General features: G+C 36.9%; 2 protein-coding genes across 3 annotated transcripts in view; one reads left to right on the forward strand and one right to left on the reverse strand.

Annotated features, from left to right (window-relative positions):
• The window catches only part of ANK2 (ankyrin 2), a 591117-nt gene that overhangs the window by 252637 nt on the left and 318185 nt on the right, over positions 1–20295 (forward strand). The gene's annotated exons all lie outside the window — the stretch shown is intronic.
• Positions 5060–6032, reverse strand: LOC118895257 (ubiquitin-conjugating enzyme E2 N-like). 2 transcript variants are annotated; one of them, XM_036852158.1, is made up of 2 exons: positions 5904–6032; positions 5060–5507 (listed from the first exon to the last, which is right to left on the reverse strand). In XM_036852158.1, exons 1-2 carry the CDS (start codon positions 6030–6032, stop codon positions 5181–5183), a joined length of 456 nt encoding a protein of 151 aa, XP_036708053.1. In that variant the 3' UTR covers positions 5060–5180. The 2 variants fall into 2 exon arrangements, with proteins under 2 accessions (XP_036708053.1, XP_036708052.1); XM_036852157.1 differs by having other exon boundaries at positions 5060–5534.

The following is a 20295-nucleotide window of genomic DNA, read 5'->3' on the forward strand; positions in this document are numbered from 1 at the left end:
CTAGTATACCTGGATCATCTGTGTAACTCAGGTGAAACTAGGACTCAGCCTGAATTATTTAAATAATTCCCCGAGTCCTCTGCAAAAGACTATAACGCAGAGGTAGAACAAAGCAAGGAGAATGGCATTCTTTCCTACAGCCAGCTTTTCAAACACTCCACTTCCTTGTTTCCATGGCATTGGAATCTCCTGGGTACATTGCCAGGAGATCCTCCCTTAGGAATTGAAAAAAAGAAAGAAAAGAAGAGAAGATACAGAAACCCATTGCGGTGTTTTCTGAAAACAGCTTGGCTCTCCTGCTGGTCATCGACGGCTGCCAGGCTGTAGAAACACCTCATCTGATGGAGCCCAGGCCGCCTCTACTCAGCATGCTGGAAACTTGTGATTAATTTTGTTTGACAGCAGCAAAAAGTGTGCCCTACCTTGGATGTCAGCTGATTATTTCCAGTATGGTTGCTGCTGAAAATTCCATTAATGATTTGTAATATCTATTCAACTTGAAGAGAGGAGAAAAGTGCTTTTCTGAAAAAAGAAGAGTAAATTGGACGCAGTCTTATGGAAAATCTTAATCTACAGAGTGAACATGTGATGGCAGAGGAGTTGAGGAATAGATCAGCAATTTCAAAATTTTTTTATACAAAGGATTTGGTCTGTTTTGATAGTCTATCACCTAAGAATGTGTTGTGAAGAATTAAAATGTTTGATTGATGCGCTTTCCTTTTCTTCCCAGTGTTCAACTATGACAAATTTAAATGTTCAATTTGATGTGTATTTATTAAGTGCCTACTATTAAGTGTTCAAGGCCCTTAGTAAATATTTATTGAGTTGAATTGAGTATACTATTATAAATGCTTATGCCTAAGACCTAGTGCGACCCTTTGGAGAGCCTACCATCTAAGATGGTGATTCTCAACTGTGGTGCCATGAATCCCAGAAATTTAAAACAATTCTGATGCCTGGGTCTCACTCCCCAGAAACTGTGCTTTAATTAGTCTTAGGTGAGGCATGTGGCCTCAGTTTCTGTCATATGTCTCCTCATATGCATAATGTGCCACTGGATTTGAGAAAGAACAACTGGTCTAAAGGAAGTGAAAAGGTAGATGGCCAAGTCCAAGTAGATGTTCAAAGGACAGTGTTTATAATGATTTGTCTATTTGATAAGTATGAGAATTTGGAAGGAGGGGAAATTACATTCTATTGAGGCCATCAGGAAACATTTCATGAAGGAGGTAATATTTCAATGGACTTTAAATGTGTAAAATTTTGACTGGCAGAGTTGGGTGTCCAGGAAGAGAGTCAAAGTCAAGGATGAGAAAGAATGGGGCCAGCTCTGTGAACACTGAGTAGCTAATGCATATTTTGAGAAAAGTAGTATGGGGTTGATTGCTATTATGAAAAGTACCATGGATTTGTAATTTTTGGCTAGCTAGTAAGAGCCCAAATACATTTTTGAAATGGTGGGATATTTCAAAAAATTTTTTTTCTCATGCTCTAAACATTACTCCTAAAACCGCAAGGTTGAAAGTGCCTTATGTATGGTGCAGTAGGTATAGATTTAAAAATGTACTTTAGACAACAGTGTAAATTAACTATACTTCAATTAAAAATGCTTATAAAAATGCACCTTGCTATTCAAAGTGTGTGGTCCTCAGATCAGCAGCATTCATATTATCTGTAGTTTGTTAGAAATATAGGATCTTGGGCCCCACCCCAGACCTAAGAATCAAAATCTGCATTTTAGAAAGATTTTTGTATATACACTAAAGTCTGAGAAATACTACTTTTGTATCTAAATTACTATTACAACTATACAGCTATAATCAACTGAGGACAGTAGAGAAGTAAGCACATGTTTCAATAAATTATACTTGACTGTGAATGAAAACAATATATAATATTGATAGGCAATAATTGTGTCTTTTTATCAGATTTTAAAAATATCTATCACACCTTATTTTCCCATATGATAATTTCCTTAAGCATGATTAATACATTTAAATTCATGTGACTTTCAGAGGTATTCCTCTTCAGTTCCAATCCTCATGTCCTGAATGAGGATCTTTTCACTTTAGACCTTGATAATATTGCGTTTGCTTTTCAAATGGATGTCCTCAAAATCGCCTCTGAAACCCCGTTGTAATCCACTATACTGTGCCACTGCCATCCTACTGCATGTGGGTTTGGTGGCATATGGCAGATGGGAAAGAAAGACAGGGGCCTGTGAAACTTCATCCATGGCAACCTGGATGCCAGAATAGACCTGATGTACATAGGGAGAGGGTCTAGCATAGATGCTTAAGCATTATTTACCTCTTTAATCTGAAGTTAACACATAACTATAAATAGTGATTCAGAGAGGTTTCGCTAAATGGTAGAATATTTTATGAATGGCTATTTTCCAACAGTGCCTCTGATTCAAGAAAAGGCTGTATATTCACAAATAATTATTAAGACATTCCTTTTCTCAGAATAGCACTGGATTTGGAGATCTGGTTAAATATCCTTAGGTTGATATTTGGCAACAAGAGCTATTATGCTTTAGATATAGAAATCATCTGCTTTTCTCAAACTTTAGTGTGCAAAAGAATATCTGAGGATGTTGTTCAAAAAAGATATCCCAAACCCTACTGAGATTCTGATTCAGTAACTTGGAAATGGCTCAGGAATCTGCATTGAAATAAATATTCCAGGAGATTCTTTTATTGGTTCTAAGAATACTGCATTTTGAAAAAACATTGCTGTAGGCATTATATTCTTAGGAATTGATAAGTTTCTTCCTGTATCAGTATTAGCTAAAACCTAATTGTCAGGCTATTACCTAAGCTTAGTAAACTGTAGATTAATCCACTTAATCATGCAAGCTTTCTGAAGGAGATGATATTAGAAAATGATTCTTTTATTCACTGTAGAATTTCATACCCTAAGCATTGAAATGTACAATCCAGTATAGTTGATTATTGATCATGTTGCATTTTTGTAGGAAATAGTTCAGTACATTTTTTGTGAGAAATTTATAATTAGTATCTGACTTTACTGGGCTAGAAATTTTTTGTTATTGTTTTGTTTTGTTTTTTTCCATACCTACTTACCATTGTAGATGGAAAGGAGGGAAGGAGAAAAAAGAAAATAAGAAAATAAAAAAATAAGAACGGATGTTCCTATCCGTTGTGAGGTGATTCAGTGGGCTGAGAAATATTAGATAACAGTTGTCCTGTTGAAAATCTGCTGCATGGGTCAATGTCAGGTTTTATCTTAGAAGGTGGGGAGTTTGTATCATTTCTCCTCCTTAATTTATCAGTGAATTTTTACAACTGTGACTAGTCAATGACTTTATTGCATTCCCATGTAAAATGGAGCTAAGAGCTTTTGTAATACAGAAGAAGATACAAGAGATAAAATACTCAGGTTGACAAATTTGAAATACCTTTTTGACAGTAAGGGAGAAAAATGCACTTGATTTACGTTACTTTTATCTCTTTTTTTATGTTGAAAATGTAATTTTAATAGATAATTCTTCATCTTACATAGGAGCACAATAAAATACACCACATTCTGAAGAAACTCCAGAAGTTACGAGAATAAGAGTGGGAAAAATTCAGATGGGCTACAATATCCATTACCTTAAACTGCAAGAGACAAAGTTTCCAACCCACAGGTTAACATTTACATACTTATGACTGACTGCATTTATGTCTTAAAAACAGCAAGAATCAGGAATTAGATATGGAAGGGTAGGAAAGAACAGTTTTGTGGGGGAGGAACTCTGTCAATGCAGAAAAAAGAGCTGATTATCAAACTAAAGAATAAAAGGAGCTCCGTAGCTAATATTAGAGGGATGACAGTAAGAATCATTAACTGAGGATATGATGCCTTCTAAGGGAGAAGCCTTTCTGATGACACTTATGGAAGCTGGCTGCTTGAGATTTGCTCAGCAGGTCTGTAAGAAAGACTCATAAATGCCTCAGCAAACTCCAAGTGATTATCAGATTGGTGTTTCCTAATAATACACACCAGTGGTCACACATGAAGTTTTGAGACAAGAAATAAGAGCAAGGTCATAACGCAAATGCCAGACACAAATGTGGCACATGTGAGAGTCCCACACAAAGCCAGTCACAAGAGTGGCTGTGCTGTGACTCTCCTCTACAGTAATCTTCAAACATCGTGGCAAGACACCCATGATCATCTGACTAATCAGACAACACAAACACATTTATTTCAAATTTCTTGGAGGTAAAAAATGTCGCATACTGATGCTTTAGGCATGCTCAGGGACAGCTTATAAATACCCCATTCAGTGATATATCTTAACACAAATTTGCATCCGTGAAAAGAAACTGGCAAAATCTATCTCTCACCATTCGATTTGTCAGACGGTGAAGACCAAAATAGAATGTTCCATCAGTTTTAATTTTTAAATAGGATTGTCACATTGGGAAAAATGAAATAAACACAGTAAAATAAACTGTACAGAGGCAAAGTAGAATAACAAAAAATATTTTACTAAGATATAAGATTTACAGAAGTTTCCAGACAAGCCATACAAAGTGGTCACAAGCTTTTAATTGAAGGGAGGATTCTACACTTGACAGCAAAATCACAGTGTTATTAGTGAGGGCTGTGACGTTTGTGTAATGTTCCCATTTTGGTTCAAACAATCAAACTTGTCCATCTACAGTGTCTAAATAAAGTTAGACTTGGCTAGAGAGTATATTCTAAAGAACTGGTTAGCTGCTTTTAACCAATGCAATTAGATCACCATAAAAAGGGGGAAAGGAGCCCATAAAATTAAAATAAAACTACCTTCCCCTCCACCACTAAAAAAAATAATAATAAAGAAAAACACCCACACCCCTGCAGCTAAGCCTGACAACTACCTTCATTCATAGTGCTTTATACTTAAACCATGATGGGGGAAATGAATAAAAGCAGAGAAGGGCTACTGCTTTTAAACATTTTGCAACAATCCAGATGATATTTCTAGCCTCTGCTCATGCTTTACAACAGTGAATCAGGACAAGACATAGATTTGCCAATGTGCATTTAATCACCAAAGGACTGAAGATGTCTGGGCTTTTATTCTGTAATGTTTCTAAGACTGTGTCCATTAAATGCAAACAAAAAAGGAAGAAGTCTTGGCAGAACAGGAGAAGTGACGTGCACTTGATGATTGGATAGATTTAAATAGTATTCATGGCATATAGCCTAACCCATGCTCTAGCTGTTTCTATGGCTTGGGCTTCGTTGGGCTTCCACTGCTCCGCTACATCATCTGCTAACGGATTACCTGGATTGGGAGCACTTAACAAAGCCTGGGTCGATAGCAGAACTGTGCGGATCTGCAGCGCTGGGGACCACTTATCTTTCAAAATATCTAAACATATTCTTCCCAACTTGTCTACATTAGGATGATACATTTTGGTCATGAAACATACTTTAGGGGCTGCCATTGGGTATTCTTCTGGAAGGAATAGTTCAAGTTTAAAAGTCCCTCCCTCAGGGCTTCCCTGGTGGCGCAGTGGTTGAGAGTCTGCCTGCCAATGCAGGGGACACGGGTTCGGGCCCTGGTCTGGGAAGATCCCACATGCCGCGGAGCAACTAGGCCCGTGAGCCACAATTACTGAGCCTGCGCGTCTGGAGCCTGTGCTCCGCAACAAGAGAGGCCACGATAGTGAGAAGCCCGCGCACCGCGATGAAGAGTGGTCCCCACTTGCCACAACTAGAGAAAGCCCTCGCACAAGAAACGAAGACCCAACACAGCCATAAATAAATAAATAAATAAATAAATAAAACAAACCCAAAAGTTAAAAAAAAAAAAAAGAGTCTGCAGAACTGAACGTCCTTGCCCTTATACTGAGGTTTTAAAAGAAAAAAAAAAAGTCCCTCCCTCAAAGGGGCAATACCTGAGGGCCAGCAATGACCACGTGAAAGTAACGGGCGTTGCTCACATCTGGTTCTGCTTTAATGCTGGGAACTGGTTCTGCCAGCAAACACTGGGTTTCCTTGATAATCCTGTGGGGTAGCCCGGCCATCTTGTCGGATCCTGAGTTTGGCCTCTGGTCTGGTCTCCGGCCCACTTTATCTCTTGTTCCTAATTTTATTCTGCATCAAACAACAACAACAAGTGTCTGTAACATTTTAGACTTTGTTATATTCAAAGCCAGTTTATCTTCAATCAGTCATGCAGGGTTTTGTCAAGGGAGGATGTCAAATCTCATTCTCTGAATGTCTTTAAAAATAAAATATATTTCAGGAATACTCACAAACTCTTGGATTAGCAAACTCAAACAAATATAGAACATAATATTTAAAGCTGATGAATGTAAAGGGTCCCTCATATATTGCTGGTGCTTTCTTAAAAACAGAAAAAGTCATAGTTGTAGTAAAAAAAAAGTTGTATTAAAAGTCATAGAATCTTAATGCTCCTTCAGCTAGTAATTCCCTCTCTAGGATTGTCTAAGAAAATAATCAGAAACTTGAACAACCATTTCTGTAAATGGATGATCATTGCGCCATTCTTTATCAGTAGCAAAGTAAGCTTGACTGTTGAACCATAGAAGCAAGGGTAAACATATTTTGGTGTATCCACATGAGAGAAAAATGCAGCCATTTAAATAAATAATTTTCAAGAATATTTAATAGGAAGATTCTCATCGTATAATCAAGCTTCGCTCATATAATGTTAAGAGAAAAAAAGCAGGATATAATAAAGTTAATTCTGAAAACGATAGAAACATACATGTAAAAAATTGAATGGAAACACATCAAAATGTAATAACGGCCATAGCTAGAGTATTGAATTGTAGGTGATTTTAATTTTTTCTTGATAATTTTCTGCATAATTCAAAATCTTTTCAATGAGCTTATGTGACTTTTATAATTAGGAAACAATTTTAAAGAAATATAACAAAAAAATCTGAGATGGTGTTAAGGGTGGTTCTGTTTAAGAACAGGCATATGGGAGAAATGAACCTTTAATGTCCCTTCAATTCTAAGGACCATCTGCCCAGTCCTATTAACCAGTAACCACTGAAAGAAGTTAGATCCAATTAGTAAAGGTAGAAAGAAACAGTGCCTTTGTGAGTTCTATCTGTATCCCTGTGCATATCTCCCGCCTTAAACTAATGGAGCTATTTATTGAGTTCAAGCTGTCCCCAAGGAGGGCTGCTTTCTACTTTGCTTCTATGCAAGTGTTGTTCACTTTTTACAACTGGCTACTGAATCAAAGCCAGCAGCTGGCCATCCATGCTATTACAGAGAACAATAGTCCAAGCCCAAGTTTCTCAAGAGGGGCCCTGCTCCCGTATATTGAATATGCCTGCATAAAAAGCAGACACCACCAAGGACTGGTCTATCTGATTCTGCTCATGCAATAAATACAGAAAATATGAAGACAGAAGACGTGAGGGCCACATCTTATTGAGTGACCTTGGGAAACTCAATTGAACTCCAGTTTACTTATCTTTAAAATTGGAATCATATTGGCTTTATCTATCTCCTGTAAAGCAGGTAAGAAAGAAGTTTGTAAATTACAGTTAGTTGTTAGATGGTTATGTTCATATTTTTCTCATGATTTCTTTTCCTTTTCAAGTACATAATGTTGCTAAAGAGACAGTAAAATAGCATCAGTCCTCCTGCCTTGCCCAGGACTTCATGCAGCTTTGTAATGTGATCTCAAAATGCAGTGCAACTGGATGGCCTGATGCAATTTATTATCACCACTTAAAGTGAACCCATATGCCAGTGGCATATTGAGCTGACAAGCTGTGATGTCACTGGCACGAGCAGCACTTCCAGAAGGCAGAGTTGCTGAGGATTTTTTATGACATTATTCTCTCAGCATATTGGACGCTGCTGGTCAGTAGTGGCAGTGGTGTCTGGGGAAATAAGGTCAAGTGAAGCACTGCGTTACTAATGATTTAGCAGTTACAGCCTGTCCGAGGCATAGGCTGGACCCAGATGAATTATGATTTTTTTTTTTCTAAAGTGAAGCTTAAACCTCACAGAGTTATCAGCACTGATTTCTTTTGTCTTTCAAAAGTTTATTAATTTTGTGGTAGATAGACATTTTCCTCTTTCTTGTCAGAATAGAAAAATACCCAGGTGTGAGCCTTTCCTGCTACGGTTTCTTTAGCTGTTTTATTACCAAATTTATAGAGCAGTATTCCTACCTTTCTGAGAAAGGAGAAATACTATTGATGTTTGTTACAGAACAGTGTACTGTTCTGATTCTCCTTCTACCTTATTGATTAAACCTTCCCTGATGCTCTCCGTGAGATCATTCTATGATTTTTTTTTCTAAAGCCTGGTATGCAAAGAGCTGAACAGGCACCATATTTTTTGAGATCCTTAAAAGCCAAGCTACGTTGTCCTTTAGGCAGTGGAGTTTTGATCAAGAGAGGAAATGATGGCCATATTTGTATTGTAGAAAAGTCACTTTGGCAGCTATGTAGTCAGGGAGACATGTAAGGATGCTATTATCATCCAGGGGATAGATGGGGATTTCTTCAGTGGGCGCATTGGTAGTCAGGGATGGGAAGAAGAATTCAAGAAATATTAAGGAGGTGAGATCAACAGGTATAGACGGGGTGTAAAGCTAACTGCCGGGTTTCTAGATTGGGTGTCTAGGGTGACACGTCAAGAGGTAGCTACCAATGTTCTCTGTCTAGTTACAACCTAGTAGAGAAAAGAAATGTAAAAACATGTAAGTGCAATTATTGAACAATTCCCATGTGCCAGGCATTATACAAAACATTCTATGTGCCTCGTCTTCTTGATTCTTCTCATCAGTACTATGATATACTATTGTTATTGCCATTTTAAAGATGAAGAGACTGAGGCTAAGAAAAACTGGGCAATACACTCAAGGTCAATTGACTGGTAAGTAGTGGACCAAAATTTGGAGCCTCCTAGGTAGGCTGATTGTCAAACCTCTGCTGCACAGTACCTAGCAATGTTTACCCATAAGTATTCTAAACAAAGTTCAAAAAGGAACACTGAAGCACTTAGAAGAACCAACTGCCGGAGGGTATTTTAGGGTTAGCCATTCATGTAAAAATAATGCAAAATAGTAAGCTGCTTTCTTGTCAAACTCATAGTTTAATATACAAGTAAAATTGCTAATTCCCAAATTAGAGAATCTTAGAGGAGAGTTTCAAAGATGGAAAGTCACAGAATATTTCATATAACCCATTTATTTTCTAAAAATGAGAAATTAAAACCTAGAGAAGGCTCATTTCCTCCTAAAATTCTCATAGTAAAACAGGTGGAACCTACACAAGAACTAAAGCAAAAAATATTCAAACCTAATCAAAGATGATAACAGAAAGCAATTTTAACCATTCATTTAAGAGAGGAGAGCCATTTGCCACCCTGACATTCTTAATGTCTTGCTTCTGGCAGATGCAGTTCTAGCTAATCTGGCTGTGGTCCTTTGTGACCTCAGAGAATGATGAACTTGACACATGGTTAGCTAGGCTTTAAGATGATCTCTAGAGCAAAACAGTCGCTATTGCTCTCCTGAGGAAGAGATTTGTGTGTGGTTTATTAAGGTAGAATTGGTTTTATTGTTAGAGCAGTCTGTCATTTCACAGTCAACCCCTAATGGCTCTATTTTCCATTGTTATTCTTTATCACTAGAAGACTTTAAAAATCAATATAAAGTATAAAAGCCCTGGGAAGACTTTTAAATTGTTTGATGGAAGTACAGTTTTGCTTACTAAGTGCACATTTTGGAAGGCCTCCTTCCCATATCGTTTTGAGAAAATATACCCAATATAATGGATATAGACTCTACTATCTATAAACCTTAGGTTCTAATCATATTGACAGGTCACTTTCTAAATTGAGCCGTGACCAATTTATTTTTTTATTTATTTTTATTATTTTATTTTTAATTTTTTAAAAATGGAAGAATATTTGATTTACAATGTTACAGGTGTACAGCAAAGTGATTCAGTTATATATATATATATATATATATATATATATATATGTCTTTCTCTGTCTGACTTAATACACATAGTATGATAATCTCTCGGTCCATCCATGTTACTTCAAATGGCATTCGTTCATTCCTTTTTATGGCTAAGTAATATTCCATTGTATATATATATTACCATATCTTTTTTATCCATTTATCTGTTGGTGGACATTTAGGTTGCTTCCATGTCTTGGCGATTGTGAATAGCGCTGATATGAACACTGGGGTGCGTGTATCTTTTCGAATTAGAGTTTTCATCTCTTCTGGATATATGGCTCAGAAGTGGTATTGCTAGATCATATGATAACTCTATTTTTAGTTTTTTAAGGAAGCTCCAAGCCATGACCAATTTTTAGGTGATTACAGTTGTGAGTGACTAAGCTACACAGGAAAACCAATTTCATGACTTTATACTCTCAAGCAGGTTAAAATGTTCAAGCCTGGAATTAGCATACGTATATGAAAGGCCATTAGAAACCCTTCAAATGGAAGGCAAGAAATGCTGCTACTTGGAAAAAAATCCATTACATCTGTAGCTGGCTTCACCTGCTTACTAGTTTTCCTGTTTGTGCCCTGTCACCTCTTGGTTAGTGGGCAAGTAACCCACTGATTTTGTATTATTTTTTACACCTTTGTATTGGGAATCCATCTCCCTAGGACAGAAGGACAAAGGGAGATGTGGGAGAGAGTGAGACCAGGGACGCTGTGGACAGAAAACAGCAGGGATGGGGAGGGAGAGGATGGCAGAGAAAAAAGACACAGTGGTAACCTCCGCATTGATCCACTATCAACACATTGACAGTATAAACAAAACTGTATGGGAAAATTTAAATCTATAAAATACACGAACAAACTATTTTCAAACACTTCAAAGGTATTACTTACAAAATATATATTATTCTTATCAGAGTCTAGAAATCTATTATTTTGTGTATTTTAAAGAAGTTGAATTTCTTTTTAAAAATACTATAATATGGAATTTTCACCAACTCAGACTGTCTTTTCATTTAATTAGGCCTGTTAATAAGCTTTGTACTGTGTATATCTAGTACCACTTACCACTTTAGATTTTTAAGCTCAGCGTAAACTGGTATCAGCGGGAAACTCCTATGTATGATGATTGCTTTTAAGTTTAAAAGGAGTATATTTCTAAATAGTCGTTAGTTCCTTTAAAGAACATGATTCCACTCCAGGATAACAGTCTTTGATGCCCTGCTACAATGACTGGACATTTTTTTACAAATTAATAAAGCTGGCTTCCATTTAATTGAGTTAATCACTAATTCAACTATCTCGATCCTAGCAGCATGACATTAAGGACCATTTAGTAATAAAGTAATAAGAAGCTGAATATTTAATAGAAAGAAAGATCTATTTTTAATGTAAAAATTTTATTCTCATTGACAATTGTTGGGGAAATTTTTGCTGTCATGGCAACTATTCTTAGCAGAATCTTGCCTTGTTCTTCTGCTTTACAGTCAAGGTGTTTTGATGGTTGAATAGATTATTTAAATCACTTGTGGAGAACACGTAATAGCTGTTGGTTTAGACTTCAGATGGTTTTACATGATAAATGATAAGTGCTTTTAATGATGATAAAAAATTATTTATTAATAACAAGCAAAACTGGCCGCTCATCTGTCAAGTCTCATATTAGATGCTATTTCTTTAAGGAAATCTTTTCTACTTAAGTAAACTCAATCATTACATTCTACGCTTTTCCATCTTACTCCCTGTAAAATAACTGGATCCTACTTGTATTCCCAGCAGTTAGTACAATGGCTGCACCTTCTAAGTACTTGATAAATATTTGCCGAATAAATAATACATGAAAATCTGTAACGTACAAAAATTTTACATTTTGTACTAACTTGGTTTTGGATTTGCATGATCTACATTTTGCATTTAAATATGCAGCAAATGTGTACAATAATTCAGCTTCATTTGGTACAAGAATGCATTACTTCTTATTTCTGCAGGATTACATTTATATTCAGGTTTTTTAATGGCTATACATTTTATTAATTTATTTAATAATTAATTTTATACTATTATTAATGATGAAATGCCATGATTATTAAAACTTAATGAACATGTTTAGTTTTAGTGCACAATTTACCCTTTCATTTTATCCATTGGACTGTTTACAAAACCAATTCAGCTTCAGTATTTGAAACATAATGAGTGGATTCCTCTGTTGTGGATAATTGCTTCAGTTGAGAATATTATACAAGAGAGGAGAGAAAACGTGGGTTAAATACTCTAACTCAATATACTTTGCATCTTATGACTATTACAAGACAGAATGCCTTGGTAATTTATTCCTAGCTCTCTCTTTAAGTTTTATATATTTAGAGTTCATTGTTATGTTTCTTAAAATATCATATAAATTCTGCTATAAATTTTGAGCCATCTTTGTGAAAGTGGTCCTGCTTAAAACTACAAAAATCTGTCTGAGTCTCAAAGATGGAAACATGTCTGGGCAGCTTGGGCACAAGCAGTGTGAGTTACTCTCTGATACATGCCCTCAGCTCCATTGGACAGGACAGTGCATTTCTCTATAATTTCCTAGTTAGTTCTTCAGTTAGATTACACAAGTGACTTGCATCTTGTCCTCAACTCCATCTTCTTTCAGAAGCACAAATCAGTTCCATCACTGATGGGTATAAGGAGTGGGAAAAGGGGATTACAATGTATTCCTCCCACCATGTAATCTATAAGGCCCTCTGAGCCAAACAAAATCATGTGGGCATTGAATTTCAAAACCATAACATATATGTATTGATTTATAGTGACAGTGTTGCTTAGGAAATAAGAAATCTCAGTCTCATTAAAGAAACTAGCCAATAGCAAGTATGTAAAATATTTATACATCTGGTATAAATAAGCAATTCATTCAGGTTACTTTTTTCTGAAAATGTATCTCTAATGGATATTACTCAGCCATAAAAAGAAACGAAATTGAGTTATTTGTAGCCAGGTGCATGGATCTAGAGACTGTCATACAGAGTGAAGTAAGTCAGAAAGAGAAAAACAAATACCATATACTAACACATATATATGGAATTAAAACAAACAAACAAGCAAACAAACAAAAAAACAATGGTACTGAAGAACCTAGGGGCAGGACAGGAATAAAGATGCAGACATAGAGAATGGACTTGAGGACACGGGGAGTGGGAAGGGTAAGCTGGGGTGAAGTGAGAGAGTGGCATGGACATATATACACTACCAAATATAAAATTGCTACTGGGAAGCAGCCACATAGCACAGGGAGATCAGCTCGGTGCTTTGTGACCACCTAGAGGGGTGGGATAGGGAGGGTGGGAGGGAGGGAGATGCAAGAGGGAGGAGATATGGGGATATATGTATATGTATAGCTGATTCACTTTGTTATACAGCAGAAACTAACACACCATTGTAAAGCAATTATACTCAATAAAGATGTTAAAAAAAAGATATTTAGACTTTATGCTAAATTTAGGTGATACAAGAGTTATGGTTGATGGTCACTATAACATACAAGCCTGAAATTTCATGTCTTAGCACAAAAGAAGCTTAGTTTTTGTTCACATAAAGTCTAGTGTGATGATGGTGTCTTGTGGGTTGAGGTTCTTATATATTCTGCACACCATTGTCAGGGACTTGAGTTCATACAGGTCTGTTTAGAGACTCAGGTTGATAAAAACTCTGCTTCTTGTAACATTGGGCTTTTGAGGTGTCTCTCGGGGTTGACCAACTGAGGAAATGAAATGTGGAGAATTGTGGACTTTTATCTGAAAGGGGTGTGTATTTCTTCTACTTGGGTTCCATAATCTGTCTTACAGTCTAACCAAATGCAAAACGAGTGGGAAGACAAGGTTAACAGTGGGTGGCCATTTTCCAAAAACAACACTTCTCTGTGAAAGGACAGCATGAATTTTTGGTGAATAGCTTGCTTCCTCTGCTATGGTAAGAGAGTGACTATGATTGCTGTATTCAAGCAACAACTGAAAACTGTCTTTGGAGAAATGGTATTAAAAATAAGGCTATTATAATAAAATAATGAAAACTAAATAAATAATGAAACTAAATAATGAAAAACTAAACATTATCAATCCATAATTGAATATATTTAGGACTGTTGTTTTAGAACTAGAGGATTGTTGTGTCATCAAGTAGAATCCCGTGTAGATAATTATGGAGATATTCTTAGATTTCGGAAGTTCAAAATAGTTATTTCCTTTTTTCCCTCAGGTGATTATTTTTAAGTAATGGGATAAAAAGCCCTCTTTCTGTAGTTGCTTACATAAAATTGCTAAGCAAGATGCTAGTTTTATTTAGAAGATATATATAACACATCCTTTTGTATTATAATGATTATGACATATAATCATTCTGTGCTGCTAAAATAAAGTTCTGTGATTAAGAATAACTGTGTCTTTATAGTACTTTACAAAGTATTTCTAAGTCCTTATGCCACTTGAGCCCATCAATGAGCCTTTGAGAAAGATAGAGAAGGTATTATTAGCCCCCTTTTGGACAAGAAGTATAGACTAAGCAATTATACTCCAATAAAGATGTTAAAAAAAAAAAGAAATATAGACTCACAGTGTTTAAATAGCCAGCTTAAAATACTTTGGATTGTAAGGGTTAGATGAGTAAGAAGTGTAATCTTGTAATGCTGTTTTCATTACGTACGTAACTGAATCTATCTGGACACTGGAAAGGACCATTAGTTTGAATTTTGCAGTTTGTACAATCTATAAAAATGACCACTGATGCAGGTGATGTGAGAATCACAAGGTGATTGAAATAACAGATCAGCATTGTTGGTTTATTCATTTTGCTGGTGTAGGCATATCTTGTGTATTAGCTTTTAAATATTCATAGAGTAGAATTCCAGGAGTGGACAGATCTTAAGGCTTTTTCTTTTAATTCACAAGGGCCATCGAAGCTGTAGCTCCAGTGTATTTCTAAATGAACCCATAACTCTTCTACATTTTTCAAAAATGGTTTTATTTAGTATAAATAACTTTTAAACTTTTTATTCACTGATACATTATTGAGTTTTTATTGCCTAAAATTGTTTAGTACAGATATAAAAGACAAAGTTGCTTTTCTCAAGAAGATCACAGTCTCACGAGGGTACAGAGTAAGCAGAGACTTCTCAATCTGATAAAGTTGGAAGAAGAATATTCAGGGAGGCTTATAAACCCTTGGAGTAGAGGCTTACCTCAGTGTTGGGTGGGATGGAGTGGTTACTGTAGAAGGTGTTCCAGAGGAGGTGATGTTTGAATTGATTCTGGAAGGATGAGTGCGAGTTCAAAACAGACATGTGGTACTTCTTTTTTTTAAAATAAATTTATTTATTTTATTTATTTATTTTTGGCCGCGTTGGGTCTTCATTGCTGCATGCGGGCTTTCTCTAGTTGCCGCGAGCAGGGACCATTCTTAATTGCGGTGCGGAGGCTTGCAGTGGCTTCTCTTGTTGCGGAGCGTGGGCTCTAGGTGCGCAGGCTTCAGTAGTTGCAGCATGAGGGCTCAGTAGTTGTGGCTCGCGGGCTCTAGAGCGCAGGCTCAGCAGTTGTGGTGCATGGGCTTAGTTGCTCCGGGGCATGTGGTATCTTCCCCGACCAGGGCTTGAACCCATGTCCCCTGCATTGGCAGGCGGATTCTTAAGCACTACACCACCAGGGAAGCCTGACATGTGGTACTTTTTAAAATGTAAAATACAAAGTTCAGTTACATTATCAATATTTGACTTAAAATTCTGAAATAATGCGAAAATATAATATCCACATCTGGGCTTCAGAAAAGTAATTTAAAGGATAGCTCAGTAGAGAGTCATAAACATTGGGAAATAAAACCAATTAAAAAAATAAGATATTATAGTAGGCATGAATTATGGTTAGATTTATAATTAACTTGAACTTATTCTATCCTGTCATGTATTGTGACCTATGTGTATTTCTCGATTTGTAGTTTATCCTTCCCTTTACTCGTCTCCATTCTACCTGTGGCTAATCCCGCATTAAATCATTTCCTGCACCTGCTCTGATGCGCTTATGTGTATTTGTTTCCATGTGGGTTACTCATGCCCAACTTTATTGTGTCAGTCTTTGTCCTTCATAGGTTTCTGTGGCACTTTTGCTTCTGCAGGCTTTTTTTTTTTCATTAGTCCCAGTGGTAATATTTATTGCCTACCTAGAAGTCACCAATGGATGCAAATTGTGACTTTGCATATTAAAGTCCTTTGGCAGATCAAAGAAAGTTCATCATAGAGAAAATAGACCTAGAACACAAGTTTGTAAAAGTGTTGAACTACCTGAAGGCCCTGGTAGCAGAAAGGCTGGCTGTGGGAACATGGTGGGGAAGCCCCACCAGCACAGGCTTAGATGGCAGCCTAAGACATTTAGAGGAAGGAGGAATGTTCAGTCACTAGGCTTTATAAAACCTTGATCTGTTTTTCTTTAAGAGAAATTGTTTCTCATCTTCTGGAACAGTTTATTGGAAGCTCTGCATGGATATAGACAGGAGAGGGAAAGATGGAAAGAACAGAGGACCTAGCAAGATTGCTTTTAGCTTCGAGTCCCTGTAAAATCCAAGTCAATTTACTTACAGGTTTTTCCTTTTGTGTGACCCAAAATTTGGTCCAAAGCATATATTTATTGATCATTGATCAGAAGATTATAGTAGAACTAAGGTACTATATTATATTTAATATAAACGTAAAAACTGCCTCAGAACTCATTTAGGAACCAGAGTACTCTCTTAATATAGACCTTGAAACACCAAGAGAAAGGTCAGAGATAAGGTCAGAGGTCATGAAAGTGCCACTGTGTGTGGCAGGTATATGTTGGGATACAGAAATACAGAAGTGACAGCCCTTAGCGTCACGCAGCTTATATTCAAATACGCAGAGATGTGTAAGCAAATAAATTACAGTGCAATGTGTTAGGTGCCATTATAAAGAAAGGAACAAAATGCAGTAGATAGCATAACTAACTGCACTGCACAGGGTGGGGGCAATGATGGTGAAATGGAGTTTGAAGGATGAATAGGAGTTTTCCAGGAAGGGAAGGGAAGAGCACATGGCAAAGCCAGCGCATATTTTTAGGTCTGGAAAAAATGCTTAATGAGATTAAGAAATAAACAAAACAAAAACCAAAGATGTATATCGGAAAGTAATGGGAGATGAGGCTGGAAAATAGATTAGAACCAAATAGTAAAGGTCCCAAGTTAAAAAATCTTTCAGACATTACAGTAAAGTTTTCTAGACTGTTTTCCCTTCTTAATTTGAGTTATTTTATTCTATGGAAGTTTAAAATGTGTATCCATTATATTAAACTCATTGTTTTTCTCTTTTTTTTTTGGCACTCCTTAAAAGCAGGGAAAATTGTTAACAATCAATTAATAATATCAAATAGAGATTATTTATTCATTTCCTCAGTGCAGGAAAACAAGGAGAATTTCCAAGGCTACTTTAACTTTTAGTTTTTGGGGAAAAAAATCAAGATCTCAAAGTTATATATATATTATTTAATAATTTAATTTCTAAAAATGATGGATTTCCTCACAGAAATGGACTTTTCGCAAGTTCTAGAGATATAAATATGGAAATGTATTTTTTGGGAGGGTTAAACATTTTTTATTGTGATAAAATATATATGACAAAAAATATGTCATTTTAATCATTTTCATTGTACAATTCAGTGTATTAATTACATTCACACTGTTGTGCAACCATCACTGCTCTGTGTTTCCAAATCTTTTCCAACACTCCAAAAAGAAACTATAAACGTAAGACAATATCTCCCATCCACCTCCTCTCCCAGCCACTGGGAACCTCTACTCCACTTTCGGTCTCTATGAACTTGCCTATCTAGATATTTCATAGAAATAGAATCATACAATATTTGTCTTTTTGTCACTGCCTTATTTCACATAGCATATTTTCAAGTTCATCCATGTTGTAGCATACATCACAAATGTATTCCTTTTCATGGGTGAATAATATCCCATTGTATGTATAGACCACATTTTGTTTATCCATTCATTTGTCGATAGACACTTGAGTTGTTTCTACATTTTGGCTACTGGGAATAATGGTACAATGAACACGGGAGTCAAAGTGACTTGTTTTTTTTTTTCTTTTTGTGGACATATGTTTTTATTTCTCTAGAAGTGAATCGCTGGGTCATAGGGAAGGTGTACATGTACGTTTTTTTTTTAGATCTTTATTGGAGTACAATTGCTTCACAGTACTGTGCTATTTTCTGTTGCACAACAAAGCAAATCAGCCATATGCATACATATGTCCTCATATCTCCTCCCTCTTGAGCCTCCCTCCCGTCCTCCCTATCCCACCCCTCTAGGTCATCGCAAAGCACCGAGCTGATCTCCCTGTGCTATGCTGCTACTTCCCACCAACCAGCTATTTTACATTCAGTAGTGCATATATGTCGATGCTACTCTCACTTCGCCCCAGCTTCGCCCTCCCACCCCTTGTCCTCACGTCCATTTTCTATGTCTGCCTCTCTGTTCCTGCCCTGCAACTAGGTTCATCAGCACCATTTTTTTTTTTTTTAAGATTCCATATATATGCATTAACATACGGTATTTGTTTTCCTCTTTCTGACTTACTTCACTCTGTATGACAGACTCTAGGTCCATCCAGTAATGTATTTTTAACAACTGTTTCATGCTCAAGTAATATTAGTTTTCAGGAGATTTCACATATTTTGAATGACTGTTATCATTGCTTAAAATTTATTTGCTTTATTGTCTTACATCCTGGCTGGAAACTTCTAGAAATGAATTATAAATAAATTCTAGATTCTGAACATAAATTTTCTCAATGTAATATTTCCATTGGTACTCTTTTTTGTTTGTTTATTATTTTGTAAACATAAACCTAAGTCTGGAAGCCAGCTAGACCTGCAGGGCTGTAGGAAAAGGGGGACCTTGAAGAATTGCAACGAGACCCTGAAGATTACAGGATGCTGCCTGCTGGTGGGGGTGGGCGGGCGCCCTCCTGAGCTACAGGAGGAATGACCTGCTGGTTAAGTTAAAACACAAGTCAAATTTATTAGGGTCGTCCACAGTGGACAATTGTGAGCTTCTTGGTGGTCCTGCCATGCCTTGACCCAAAGTGCTCCACGACTTCCACTCTATACCCTCTTTCGTGTTACCTGCATGTGCCACCCAACCATTCTGTCTTGACGGTGCAAGTGGAAAACTGGGAACTGTTTGTGTTGGCCCGGTATTTGCCATGGACAAGATGCCAGCACTCTGTGATTCAGGAAGAAGTTCGCATCATCAAATTTCTCCCCCTACATGGACTTGCCACTAGTGCCATTATCACATACAAACCCCCGAAGAATTCTGTGAAAGCACCAACCCTTACAACAAAACCCTTTCTCCCCAGAGCTCAGAATGCAAGTATTCTGCTGTCTTTGGAACTTTGTCTGCAAATAGCTTGAAGGAGACGTGGCCTAAGGTCTCACCCTTGACTGTGATGTCAAAGAACAGGGTGGGTTGACCTTGGCTGGGTGTTGGCGTTGGTGGCATCTGCAGAGCCTCATTACACTGTTTTTGAAGATTTAAGTGCTTCCAGAATTCCTAGAACAGCGTTGTATGCTCTCTATAAGAAGTTTTAATTCACTCATGAGTGTTGTTCACTGGATAGGTTTAGGGCTGATAAACTGCTATGTCAGCTACCCCTTGACGCTGGGATACTGCAGGCTGTGTAAAACCTGAGCTCAGGGACTCTGGGGTTCTCCAGAGGTGTAGGCAGCTCCCTGAGAGGCACAATTGGGTCACTGGGAGTTTTTCACAGGCGCCTCTCTGGCTATGTGAGGGGGCCTTTCGTTAGAGGTTGGCAACCGTCACAATTCATCTAGGAATGAGCAGATCGCAGTGGTGTTTTAGCATATGCATGTCCATGTGAGCAGATCATTAGCATTTTCCTTAATTTTCAAACATAATTTTAAAGTGGAGACTTTCAGAGCACACCATCATCAACAACTGGTCTCACATGCCTAGAAGCATGATCGTAGTGTTGCTTTAATGAGCTTTATGTAACAAAGCTCAAAAACCTCAGAATATTAATCTTTTACAAAATGTTATTTAGAAAAGAAGAACATTTTATGTCCCCAAAAGACAATGAAACAGAAGACAAATGACCTGAGCTGGAAAGGCAGCTAACATTTATCTGTATTTGGGTCTCTTACATTAGTTCATGTGCCACAATTTGTTACACAGACATCATTAGCACCATATTTTACAGATGAGTAAACTGAGGCTCAGGGAAGTTGGATGACTGGATCATG

This window comes from Balaenoptera musculus, chromosome 5 (genome assembly GCF_009873245.2).
Source record: "Balaenoptera musculus isolate JJ_BM4_2016_0621 chromosome 5, mBalMus1.pri.v3, whole genome shotgun sequence".
Classification (NCBI taxonomy): Eukaryota; Metazoa; Chordata; class Mammalia; order Artiodactyla; family Balaenopteridae; genus Balaenoptera; species Balaenoptera musculus.

What these genes read in the sequence shown, in the direction of transcription:
- LOC118895257 (XM_036852157.1), bottom strand. Translation starts at nt 6,032, where the DNA reads ATGGCCGGGCTACCCCACAGGATTATCAAGGAAACCCAGTGTTTGCTG. An exon ending in TGGTCATTGCTGGCCCTCAG is followed by an intron (nt 5,535 to 5,903) that starts GTATTGCCCCTT and finishes CTGCATTGGCAG; the next exon opens with GCAGACTCTCAACCACTGCG.